Source organism: Lontra canadensis, unplaced genomic scaffold, assembly GCF_010015895.1.
Source record: "Lontra canadensis isolate GAN:19392208 unplaced genomic scaffold, GSC_riverotter_1.0 scaffold23, whole genome shotgun sequence".
Lineage (NCBI taxonomy): Eukaryota > Metazoa > Chordata > Mammalia > Carnivora > Mustelidae > Lontra > Lontra canadensis.
The window spans coordinates 5,648,111-5,658,281 of record NW_022631017.1 but is presented as its reverse complement, the minus strand read 5'-3'; the positions used below and the strand labels follow the sequence as shown (position 1 = coordinate 5,658,281).

The 10,171-nt window shown below is 56.9% G+C and overlaps 2 protein-coding genes across 6 annotated transcripts; one reads left to right on the top strand and one right to left on the bottom strand.

Moving 5' to 3' along the window:
• Window positions 1–6,759, top strand: SLC22A7 (solute carrier family 22 member 7). Of its 2 annotated transcripts, XM_032862121.1 has the most exons (10): window positions 1–455; window positions 1,103–1,206; window positions 1,343–1,497; window positions 1,622–1,790; window positions 2,787–2,910; window positions 3,254–3,363; window positions 3,875–4,089; window positions 4,251–4,359; window positions 5,324–5,527; window positions 5,919–6,759. In XM_032862121.1, the coding sequence occupies exons 1-10, from the start codon at window positions 63–65 to the stop codon at window positions 5,971–5,973; spliced, it is 1,638 nt and encodes a 545-aa protein (XP_032718012.1). In that variant the 5' UTR covers window positions 1–62; the 3' UTR covers window positions 5,974–6,759. The 2 variants fall into 2 exon arrangements, with proteins under 2 accessions (XP_032718012.1, XP_032718013.1); XM_032862122.1 differs by lacking the exon at window positions 1,103–1,206 and having other exon boundaries at window positions 2,787–2,846.
• Window positions 6,760–6,957: 198 nt separating this feature from the next.
• Window positions 6,958–9,717, bottom strand: CRIP3 (cysteine rich protein 3). Of its 4 annotated transcripts, XM_032862117.1 has the most exons (8): window positions 9,521–9,641; window positions 9,172–9,266; window positions 8,704–8,761; window positions 8,476–8,607; window positions 7,650–7,721; window positions 7,432–7,526; window positions 7,275–7,332; window positions 6,958–7,112 (listed from the first exon to the last, which is right to left on the bottom strand). In XM_032862117.1, exons 1-8 carry the CDS (start codon window positions 9,561–9,563, stop codon window positions 7,051–7,053), a joined length of 615 nt encoding a protein of 204 aa, XP_032718008.1. In that variant the 5' UTR covers window positions 9,564–9,641; the 3' UTR covers window positions 6,958–7,050. The 4 variants fall into 4 exon arrangements, with proteins under 4 accessions (XP_032718008.1, XP_032718010.1, XP_032718011.1 ...); XM_032862119.1 differs by lacking the exon at window positions 8,704–8,761 and having other exon boundaries at window positions 7,650–7,749; window positions 9,521–9,638; XM_032862118.1 differs by lacking the exon at window positions 7,275–7,332 and having other exon boundaries at window positions 6,975–7,112; window positions 9,521–9,717.
• Window positions 9,718–10,171: the final 454 nt, after the last annotated feature.

The window sequence follows — 10,171 nt, the reverse complement described above, 5'->3', positions numbered from 1 at the left end:
ACCATGCTGTCCTGAGCACTACAGAGGAAGGTGGCACTGAAAACCGTTGGTGGGTGGGCGGCATGAGATTCGAGGAGCTGCTAGAGCAGGTGGGCGGCTTTGGGCCCTTCCAGCTGTGCAATGTGGCCCTGTTGGCCCTTCCCCGAGTGCTGCTGCCCATGCACTTCCTCCTGCCCGTCTTCCTGACGGCCATACCTGCCCACCGCTGTGCGCTGCCTGGTGTCCCCGCCAACTTCAGCCACCAGGACGCATGGCTGGAGGCCCACCTGCCCCGGGAGCCTGACGGCACCCTCAGCTCCTGCCTCTACTTCACCCACTCCCAGGCCCTCCCCAACACCACATTTTGGGGAGTGGATCAGAGCCCTGGGCAGCTGGAGGGTGAGCCCTCCACAGCACCCTGCCCTCAGGGCTGGGACTACGACCGCTCCGAGTTCGCCTCCACCATTGCAACCGAGGTACCCGTGTGTGAGACCGGGGGACACGAGAGTGGGATGGGCCTGCCACTGCCTTGGGTGATTACTGTGTGGGCAGGAGACGCATTACCTTACTTTTTAGAGTCTCAGTTTACCTATCTGTAGATGGGATCTATGAATTTAAAGCAGTGAGCTTCGTTCCTGGCCTGTAGTAAGGAGCCCTTATGGGGAGCTGCTAGTGTCAGCTGGGAGGGGATTAAGGCAGGGAAGGGCTAAGATGGCTCCTGGGAGCTGGGAGAGAGAGTTGAGAAAGGTGTTTCTACAGTAGGAGGCGAGGAAACCATACAGGCCTCCTTCTTTCTCTTCTTCTTTTTGGTCCCAGGTCTGGGATTTATATAATCCATCCAGAGGTGAACGCAGACAGGGGCATTCTGTCTGGAGAGGAGCAGACCTGTTGTCAAAGAGAAGGCCCTCCATGAAAAGAAACTGACGCTGCAGGACTGGGGTGGGGGGTGCAAAGTCTCGTACCCCTCAAGTTGGGGTGAATAGTTGAGGGTTTCTTATCTGACATGGAGGTGCCAGGATGGGACTGTTGACCTCGGAAGGCCCCAGAGTCTAGAGAGGAAGGGTCGGTGCTAGCTGGAGAGGGCCTGTACCCATGGGAGGCCCCTCCCTGTTTGTCCCTGCAGTGGGACCTCGTGTGCGAGCAGAAAGGCCTGAACAAAGCCACTTCCACTTTCTTTTTTGCTGGTGTGCTGGTGGGGGCTGTGGCCTTCGGATACCTGTCTGACAGGTGGGGTGCAGTGGGGGGTGGGCAGGGGAGTGGGTGGGGAGCCCTCTCCCACTAGCTGGGGTTATGGGCCTGTTCTACCTCTGTCGTGAGACCTCCCCTCTTCATGGGGAGCTGACCCCGCGTGACCCCTGTGCAGGTTCGGGCGACGCCGTCTGCTGCTGGTGGCCTATGTGAGTTCCCTGGTGCTAGGCCTGGCATCTGCAGCCTCGGTCAGCTACATCATGTTCGTCATCACCCGCACCCTCACTGGCGCAGCTCTGGCTGGCTTCACCATCATCGTGATGCCACTGGGTAAGGCAGGCAAAGGACGGGCAGGGCCTAGGAGACTGGAGGGAGGCAGTTGTCAAGGGTGAGACTAAACCCATCTGGTCCTTGCTAATTTTCTTCCTGTCTCTGGCCCCTGCCCTGGGCCCAGAAATGGAATGGCTGGACGTGGGGCACCGCACCGTGGCAGGTGTCCTGAGCGGCACCTTCTGGACAGTGGGCATGATGCTCTTGGCACTGGTCGGGTACCTGATACGGGACTGGCGATGGCTTCTGCTGGCTGTCACTCTGCCTTGTGCCCCAGGCATCCTCAGCCTCTGGTGAGGACTGTGGGCAGCTTGGGAGTGGGAGATAGAGGAACTCAGAGATAGAATTACTATTATTATTTTTTAAAGATTTTATTTATTTATTTGAGAGAGAGACAGACAGACAGAGTGAAAGAGCATGAGAGGGGAGGTCAGAGGGAGAAGCAGAATCCCCATGGAGCCGGGAGCCTGATGTGGGACTCGATCCCAGGACTCTGGGATCATGACCTGAGCCTAAGGCAGTCGCTTAACCAACTGAGCCACCCAGGCGCCCCCCAAGATAGAACTAATCAGAGGCTGAGATTCGAATACAGAATGACTGAGAGATGAAGAGAAAGTCAGTGACTGGGAAATGGAAAAAGAGAGAAAGAGAAACCAACCAGTACAAAAAAGATGGCACTGGACATGAGAAGCAGAGAAACACAGGACAACGTATAGAGAGATTGTGGAGAGACAGAAACAGAATCAGTGAGAGAAAGTGTCAGAGGCCAGACCTGAAAGGCAGATTCAGAGGGACAGATAGAGATGGTCGGAGGAGCGACAAGAGAGACAGGGACGGAGAGATAGGGCCAGCACAGTGATAGGGAGTCCAAGCAGGAGGGTAGGAAGCCAGGCAGGGTGGCCATTTCATTGCCTCCCCAAAATGAACTGGCTTTTGATTCCCCTTGGGGATTTCTGTGTGTCTGTCTCTCCTTCACCCTATCACCGGTGGGAGAAGTGGGTGGCTGATGCTGGGGGTTGTGGTATCAGGAATGAAACCAACCCAGCTGGAGAGAAGGGAATCCTAGGCTGTGGAATCCAGGCCTGCGCAAGGAAGTGTGGGAGAAGGTGGCTTTTTAAGTTGGGCCTTAAAGGATGAATTAAAGTCCGTCAGGTGAGGAGGGTTTGGGCCATGTTGAGAGACTGCATGGGCAAGAGTCTGGAGGTTGACAGGCTGTGGTATGTGCAGGAGGGAGATGTGGCTGTGGGTGCTGACTTTGCCTGAAGGGCCTCCTGCTGTCTGTCCCCCAGGTGGGTGCCCGAGTCTGCACGCTGGCTTCTGACCCAGGGACGTGTAGAGGAGGCCCACAGGTACTTGCTCCGCTGTGCCAGGCTCAATGGGCAGCTCGTGGGTGAAGACGGCCTGAGCCGGGAGGTGAGGGAGAATGTGTGTGTGTGAGTGCACGCACGTGCATGAGAGGGACGTGCATGTGTGTGTGTGTGAGGCCTATGTCAAGCGCCCCCTTCCTGGGGCCCAGTGTGTATGTGCAGGAAAAGTTTCTGGCCTCCAGTGGACAGTTCCAAACTCTTCAAAATGTCCTGCCTGGCTCCGGTGGGCCACATCCTTGACTCAGGGCCCACCCTATTCAGCTTGCAAGTGCATCCCCACCCCCGCTGCTGAAGAAGGAAGAGTAGAGACCCAGGAAGATCAATGTGCCTAGCTAAGCCATGTGCCTAAGCCAACTCTGATGTCACAAACTCTCCTTCTCTCCCACCAGGCCCTGAACAAAGTGGCCACTCGGGAGCGAGTGGTTCAAAGACCCTCCTACCTAGACCTGTTCCGGACCCCACGGCTCCGACACATCTCACTGTGCTGCATGGTGATGTGGTAAGGAGGGGGCCTGGCCTGGGCCTGGCAGGGTGGGCATCGGTGGACAGAGGGGCGGCAGACTCCGGGATGGTGCTGAGTGTGAGAGGAAGATGGACAAGTGAACTGTAACTGTGCAGAGCAGGACGACCAGCCCCTGGGGGCAGGGGGCTCTGGAAAGTCACAAGATGGAGCAGTCATCAGAGGCGGGGCTCAGATGCAGGCTCTGCCACTTCCTTGCTGTGAGACCTTGGACAGGTCACAACACTGAGCCTCAGAGCCCCTTCTGCAAAACAGGACACTGTTAGTTCCTACCTCAAGGCTTGCTGTGAAGAGTACGTAAAGACGCTTTGGCCATTGGCACTTGCTGCACACTCCCAGGGGTTATGGGGACAGGGAAGGTGGTGGGCAGTGGGCTCTGGAGGTGGGGGAGGCGGTCCTTCTAAAAAGTCAAAGTTCCCTAAAAAGAGAGGACAAGGAGTCGGCGTGAAAAGGAGGGTGGCACCCTGAGTGGCATCCTAACCCCTTTCAGGTTTGGAGTGAATTTCTCCTATTATGGCCTGAGCCTGGACGTGTCGGGGCTGGGGCTGAACGTGTACCAAACGCAGCTGCTGTTCGGGGTTGTTGAGCTGCCCTCCAAGCTGCTGGTCTACCTGTTGGTGCGCCACATGGGACGCCGTCTCACGCAAGCAGGAATGCTCCTGGGCACGGCCCTTGCTTTGGGTATCAGTCTGCTGGTGCCCTCTGGTGAGCCCCACCCACTGCCCGGAGGCCCCGCCTCCTGCCCCAGAAGGCCCGCCCTTTCCCGGAAGCGCCTGCTCAAAGTCCAGCGCTCCGGGAACCTCCCATCGCGGGAACACTGGGTCTCCCGCAAGGCCCGCTCACTACCCGAACCCCTTTTCCTGCAGAGATGGGCACATGGAGCATCGCCCTGGCTGTGATAGGGAAAGGTTTTTCTGAAGCTGCCTTCACCACTGCCTACCTGTTCACGTCGGAGTTGTACCCTACTGTGCTCAGGTGAGGGGAGCCTGGGTTCCAGGCAACCCACCTGGGGGAGGGCTTGTAGTCACATCTTTTTACCAACACCACACACACTGCAGCCCAGTTCCTCTTACCCGTTCCTTACACGGAACCCAGAATACAAGAGCTAATCAGAGCTGTCTGTGCTTGCTTAAATCTGGTAGAAGGCAGAGCATTTTATTGTTACTAAGTGACGCTGAGCGAGGTCACACTTCTCTAGGCCTCTTTAAAAGAAAAGTCACAAAAAGCACTATCTGCCCTTCCCTTCCCATTCACTACAGCCCCAGGCAGTGCTGCTTAGGGGGTTGTCTCTGGACTTAAGGCCTGCACCCCCCCCTTTTTTTTTTTTTTTACCTTTTTAAAGACTGTATTCATTTGAGAGAGAGATGAGAGAGAGAGAGAGAGAACATGAAGTGGGGAGAGGGGCAGACAGGGAGAGGGAAAGGGAGAGAATCTCAAGCAGACTCCCACAGAGCTGAGGTGGGGCTTCATCCCTCAACCCCCAGATCATGACCTGAACCAAAATCCAGAGTGGCCATGACCAACCAATTTAGCCACCCAGGCACTCCTTGGTATCCTTTCAACTAGCTATTGGCAGGTAGGGACTGGGTAAATTTAGAAAGCCTTGTTCCTCCTCTACCAACATGGCAGGGTCTCTAGGAGCTGGGACCTTCTTCCTTCCACACTACGCTTTCCCTACCCCCTTTCTGATGACTTTTCTTTTCCTTCAGCAGTACCTGATTGATTCTGTCAGAATGGGGGTCCCATCCTCTGGTGCATACTGGCTTGGGGTCCCTGGCCTGGGGACAGATGGGAAGACCACCTGGAAGAAGCCTCAGATTTCTTAGCCATCTAGGGAGAAGGGGGCTCAGGACATGCCAGCCCAGGATGGGAGCCCTCTGAGGCATGACCCTAAGTAGATGTGAACACCCACCCATTCCCCCATCCTCTCTCTGAACAGACAGACAGGGATGGGGCTGACTTCACTGGTGGGCCGGCTGGGGGGCTCTCTGGCCCCACTGGCAGCTTTGCTGGATGGAGTATGGCTGTCACTGCCCAAGCTCGCTTATGGGGGAATCGCCCTGCTGGCTGCCTGCACTGCCCTCCTGCTACCAGAGACGAGGCAAGCACAGCTGCCAGAGACCATCCAGGACGTGGAGAGGAGGTGTGCACAGAACGACTGTTTGTGTGAGCACATGCATGTGGGAATGAGTGCTCAAGCACCTGACGCCTTAGGTAGGATGCAGAGAGGACGTGTCTGCATGTTGTGTATCTGGTGCTTCTATGCAAGTGTGCATGGGCCTATGACTTGAGGTATGTAAAAGTACACGAGTCCATATGTGTGTGTACATGGATATCCAAGATTGTCCAGGAAGAGGTGGATGTGTGCACACTCAGGTATGCCTGTGCATCAGGGATGTGTGCAAGCATGTGTGGGAGTCACCTGCGGGAGTACCCATGTTTGTATACCAGCAGATGGGGGGAGGTGTAGGCCAGCCCTGATGGGAGGCCCAGGGGCTAAACCCCACCACTGCTCATGACTCCTTCCTCCCCAGTGCCCCATCCAGCCTTCAGGAGGAAGAGATGCCCATGAAGCGGGTCCAGGACTGAGTGGTATCGGGACAGGCTCTCCACAGAAGTTCTGCAGCAGGGGCTGGAAGACCAGAAGGGCAGGCCCTGTGGCTGGGGCTGGAGGCATCAAGCCCCATCCCCAGGGCTGGGGTGGCCAACAGTGCCCCCTCTCTGTGCTCATTCAGCCTCGACTATTTGGCCTCCAGCAGCTGGGTGACTTCCTAGAATGCAGTCGGCTGCTGAATAATTCTGGTACCCTTGTCATGGCTGGGGGGAGTTCTAGAAATGAAGGTGCCCCAAGGGTTTGGGGCAGCATGGATGAGCCCTGGATGGGAAGCCAGTCTGCCCCTGCGATCTGATCCCAACTTTGCCACTGATTTGCTGTGTGACCTTCGGCATGTGGCTTTCCCTCCCAAGGCTGCAGTCTGTTCATCTCTCGAATGGATAATGAAGGCTCTTAGTAGACCTCACCACAGGATCTATCTTTTGTCAGGCTCAAACGAGATGCCGAATAACGTGCTTCCTCTAGAGATGGTGCTAAAGAAGGGACTGCCCTATGATGACTTCTAGCGCCAACAGGCTTGTGGGCATGCTGTCCACTGTGTGGTACTGGGAGCTTCCCGGGTCGAGGGTAACCAGGAGAACAGAGCTCTTTGTTCCCATGATTGGCCCTATACCTCCCAGGCACTTTGCAGGGTGATGCATCCCCCACCCCACGCCTCCCATCTTCCACCCCATTGTTTAGGCCTCATGTCCAAAGAAGAGTTGAAGGCATGGGAGCCAACATTTTATTGGAGAAGCCAGAATAAACACGTTTCTTAAGTACCTTGAAATTACAGAATTTGCTAGGAAAAGGGACTGGGAAGAACGGGAGGACACCCTTTAAAATGTGGTGGTCTATGTCCTCCTGGCCAGACAGGAACGAAGTGAGGAATCAGCAAGGTCTAGGCTCCCCGGTCTACCATGGAGCCTAGGCCCAGGCCACTGGAAGACCATCTCCGCCCCCCTCCCCACCGCCCCCGCCGCCCCATGGGACTGGAGAATTCTGTAGCTCCCACTCAACCATGGAGGGGATGGTATGAGGCCTGAGTTAGAGTGACCTCTCCTGTGAGTGTCTCATTTGGATTTTATCTCCACGGGGTCATAGATGTAGCAGCCCACATCACCAATGTTCACACCTGAGGGAGAGAGCCCCGTCACCAAGGGCCTTGGGGGTGGGGGTTGTTGGGCTGAGGGATGAAGGGAATCGGGAGGGGCCTGGGTGTGTTTGACCACAGGGGAAGTTGTCCACACATCCCCACATGCCATATAGGCCCGCTGTCTGGGGTGGGGCTGCCCACCTTTGGGGCCAAACAGGTAGCCGTAGCAGGGGATGTGGCAGTAGGGGACGCCGTCATGCTGGGACATAGAGAGAAAAGAGAGCCATCTCAGCTTGGCTCTCTTCCCATCTCCAGCCTACCTCCTCCCGACATAAGTACCCATCCCTGCCCCGTTCACCTCAGCATGACTCCCAGCAGTCAGGGTCTTCCGGCAGCGCTGGCACCTCAGACAGGGTCGGTGCCAGTTTCTACCCAAAGACATCACCTTCTCAGCTGGTGGTGGAGAGAACTGGTAATTCTAGGGCAGGGCAATGAGACCTACCTGCTTTGCACCACCTCCCTACTCTTTGATGCCCATCCTCTTCCCTCCTCCCCAAGCTTCCCATTGTCACTTACCAAAATAGACAGGTTCCTCGCAGCCAGGGCACAGTGAAGTCTCCCCAGTGAATGTCTTCATGTGGGGAGGGCCTTTAAGGGGAAGAGGCCCTGGCTAGGGCTGAGGTGGGGGCCAGGCCTAAGCAGGGCCCATCAGCACCAGCCTGCACATGGCTTCTTCAAAAGCCGTGCTCATCCCGGAGCACTCCACCCAGCTCGCCATAGATCTGCTTTCTTCGGCAGAGCTGAGTCTCCTATGACCCCCACCTCCTGTCCCCAACCTTTCTGCAGAAGGGGCCCCCTGCTTCCTTCTCCTCGCAGGGGTTCAGGTGCCCACTAGCTCAACCCTGGTCAGCAACTCTATCCTCAGGAAACCTGAGCTGATACAGGAGCAGGCCAGGGCATGGGTGTCAGGTGTTGGGGAGCACGGCGTCATTGCCCACTCTAGGGAATGGGAGGAAGGTACAGGGAGAGGAGAGAAGTGGAAGAATAAGAGGGGCTGACCCTGTCTCAATGACCTCTCGCTCCTAGGTCATTCCTTCCATGGCCTTGGCTTGGGAGAGGCCTGAATTCCAGGCCAGCTTTGCCTGACTCGCTGTGTGACTGCATAATGCCACTTGCTCTCTCCAAACCTTGGTTTCCTCACCTGTAAAATGCAGGTGATAATGCCATCTACCCAATTTACCTCTTAACTCAGCAGCTGACATCAGAGAACCCCCCAAAAAAGGGCCACGAGTAAGAGAAGACTTTGCCACAAACGAAGTTATAGGAATGTGAAGCAGAGGACTAAGTGGGAGACCTGTTCCAGCCTGGGGATGAGGAGTAGCTGAGGCCCAACTTCACTTACTTTTCTTGCCCTGGGGGAGGCCAGTCCTGGGCCTGGGGGGGCTGAAACTGCTGGGGCTGAGGGGAGTGGTGCTGGCTGGGGTGGGAGTGGGAGGGTTGTAGAGGTAGGAGCCCACACCACCAATGTTCACCCCTGCAGAGAAAATAGTGGCTGTCAGGCTTGAACCTCCAGTTCCCGGCCACAAAGAGGGTCCTGCTGTCCCCTGGCCTCTTCTAGGCTGGTACTTACCCCTGGGTCCGAAGAGAGCCCCATAGCATGGCTTGTGGCAATATGGCCTCCCGTTGTGCTAGGCACAAGCAGAGGAAAGAGGGCTGCTCAGGACTAAAGGCCTGGGGTAGGGTGGGGGGGGGTCTCCTGTGTCCCACAGGCCTTCTCTCAGGACAGACTGCCAGGTGTGTCTGTCCATTGGCCTGGGCTTGTGGGGCCGGGAGAGGTGTAGGGTGAGCATGTCAGAATTGCCACTGTGGTCAGGAGAATGAGCAAGAGCAGGTCAGAAAACCGTGGCTTCCCTCCCCTCCCCACCAAAAGGAATGGGGTCCACCGGCACAACTCAGGTATCCCAAATCCTGGCTGGTGCGGGGCCCTCCGAGTAGGTGGTCTTGGTATTTGCTGAGGTTGCCTTTAGTGAGCCTCCTGAGTCGAAACTGGGGGCTGGTGCTTAGGGGACAGTGACAGATAGCCCTGGCCAGGCCTCACCTCTGCATGCCCTCCTGGGGACAGGACGCTGTGGCAGCGCTCACATTTCAGGCAGAAGCGGTGCCAGTTCTTGCCCAGGGAGCTCACCTTCTCCGCTGTGGGGGACAAGGTGGAACCGGGCAGTGGGGAGATAGGCCACGCAGCGGTGGGCCCCCTTTTCCCTCCTTAGCCCCGCCCGCCTGCTTTCTAGAGACTGTGGGGAGTGTCCCGGGAAGTTCAGCTCGAACCCGCCCGAGTGCCCTGCGCCCCAGAGGTGGAAAGAGGGTCTGAGGCCACACTGTCGTAAACTCCTCCAACGCCCCGGCTCACACTCGCCCCATCATCTCCCCCTCCTCAGCCCGGGCCTCACCGAAGAAAACGGGTTGCTGGCAACGCGGGCAGGTCCAGCTCATGGCTCCGCTCAGCGCAGCCTGCGCCTCACACAGTAGGCACCAGGGCTGGGGGCTTCGGTCCCGCCCCCCTGCCGGCCCCGCCCATGGCTCCGCTGGGAGCCTCATTGGGCTGAAACAGTAGCTCCTCGCCGCCTATTGGCCGTCAGAAATTTAGACCAATTCCACCTGGGAGACGCCGGCGATTTCGCAGTTACTTCCAAAAGCAAAAGCCTGGGACCCGTGGAGGTGACAGAGGGACTTGTGGCCAAACGGGAAAGGAAGAGAGCAGTGAAGACGCCGGGGGGGGGGGGGGGGGGGCGTGGGCAGGGGAGGGCACTAGTTTCTGTCTTCGAACAAAGGGGAAAACTGTCCAGAGGGCGGACTTCATGAAAACACTGTAATTTCCTCAAAGCTAAGGGTCAGCCTTCTTTGAAATGGCTTAACTCCGCCTTGACCGTCTCAGGAGGTTAAAAGCGTCAGAATCTGGAGCGTATCTCTGCCACTTACTCTCTGGCTTCAGGCAAATTTCCTCTGCATCCATTTTGTTTGCACAATGAGTATGATGATTAATCTCTACCTCATAGGATTGTTGTGGGAATGAAGCTAGTAGGCATAAAGGGCCCAGTGCT

Bases quoted from the DNA above. Each gene is read 5' to 3' on its own strand.
- SLC22A7 (XM_032862121.1), top strand. From the start codon at position 63: ATGAGATTCGAGGAGCTGCTAGAGCAGGTGGGCGGCTTTGGGCCCTTC. The intron at 2,911-3,253 runs GTGAGGGAGAAT...CTCTCCCACCAG, and splicing joins AAGACGGCCTGAGCCGGGAG to GCCCTGAACAAAGTGGCCAC. The intron at 3,364-3,874 runs GTAAGGAGGGGG...AACCCCTTTCAG, and splicing joins CTGTGCTGCATGGTGATGTG to GTTTGGAGTGAATTTCTCCT.
- CRIP3 (XM_032862117.1), bottom strand. From the start codon at position 9,563: ATGAGCTGGACCTGCCCGCGTTGCCAGCAACCCGTTTTCTTCG. The intron at 9,267-9,520 runs GTGAGGCCCGGG...TGTCCCCCACAG, and splicing joins CCAGCAACCCGTTTTCTTCG to CGGAGAAGGTGAGCTCCCTG. The intron at 7,333-7,431 runs GTGAACGGGGCA...TCTATGTCCCAG, and splicing joins CTGCTGGGAGTCATGCTGAG to CATGACGGCGTCCCCTACTG.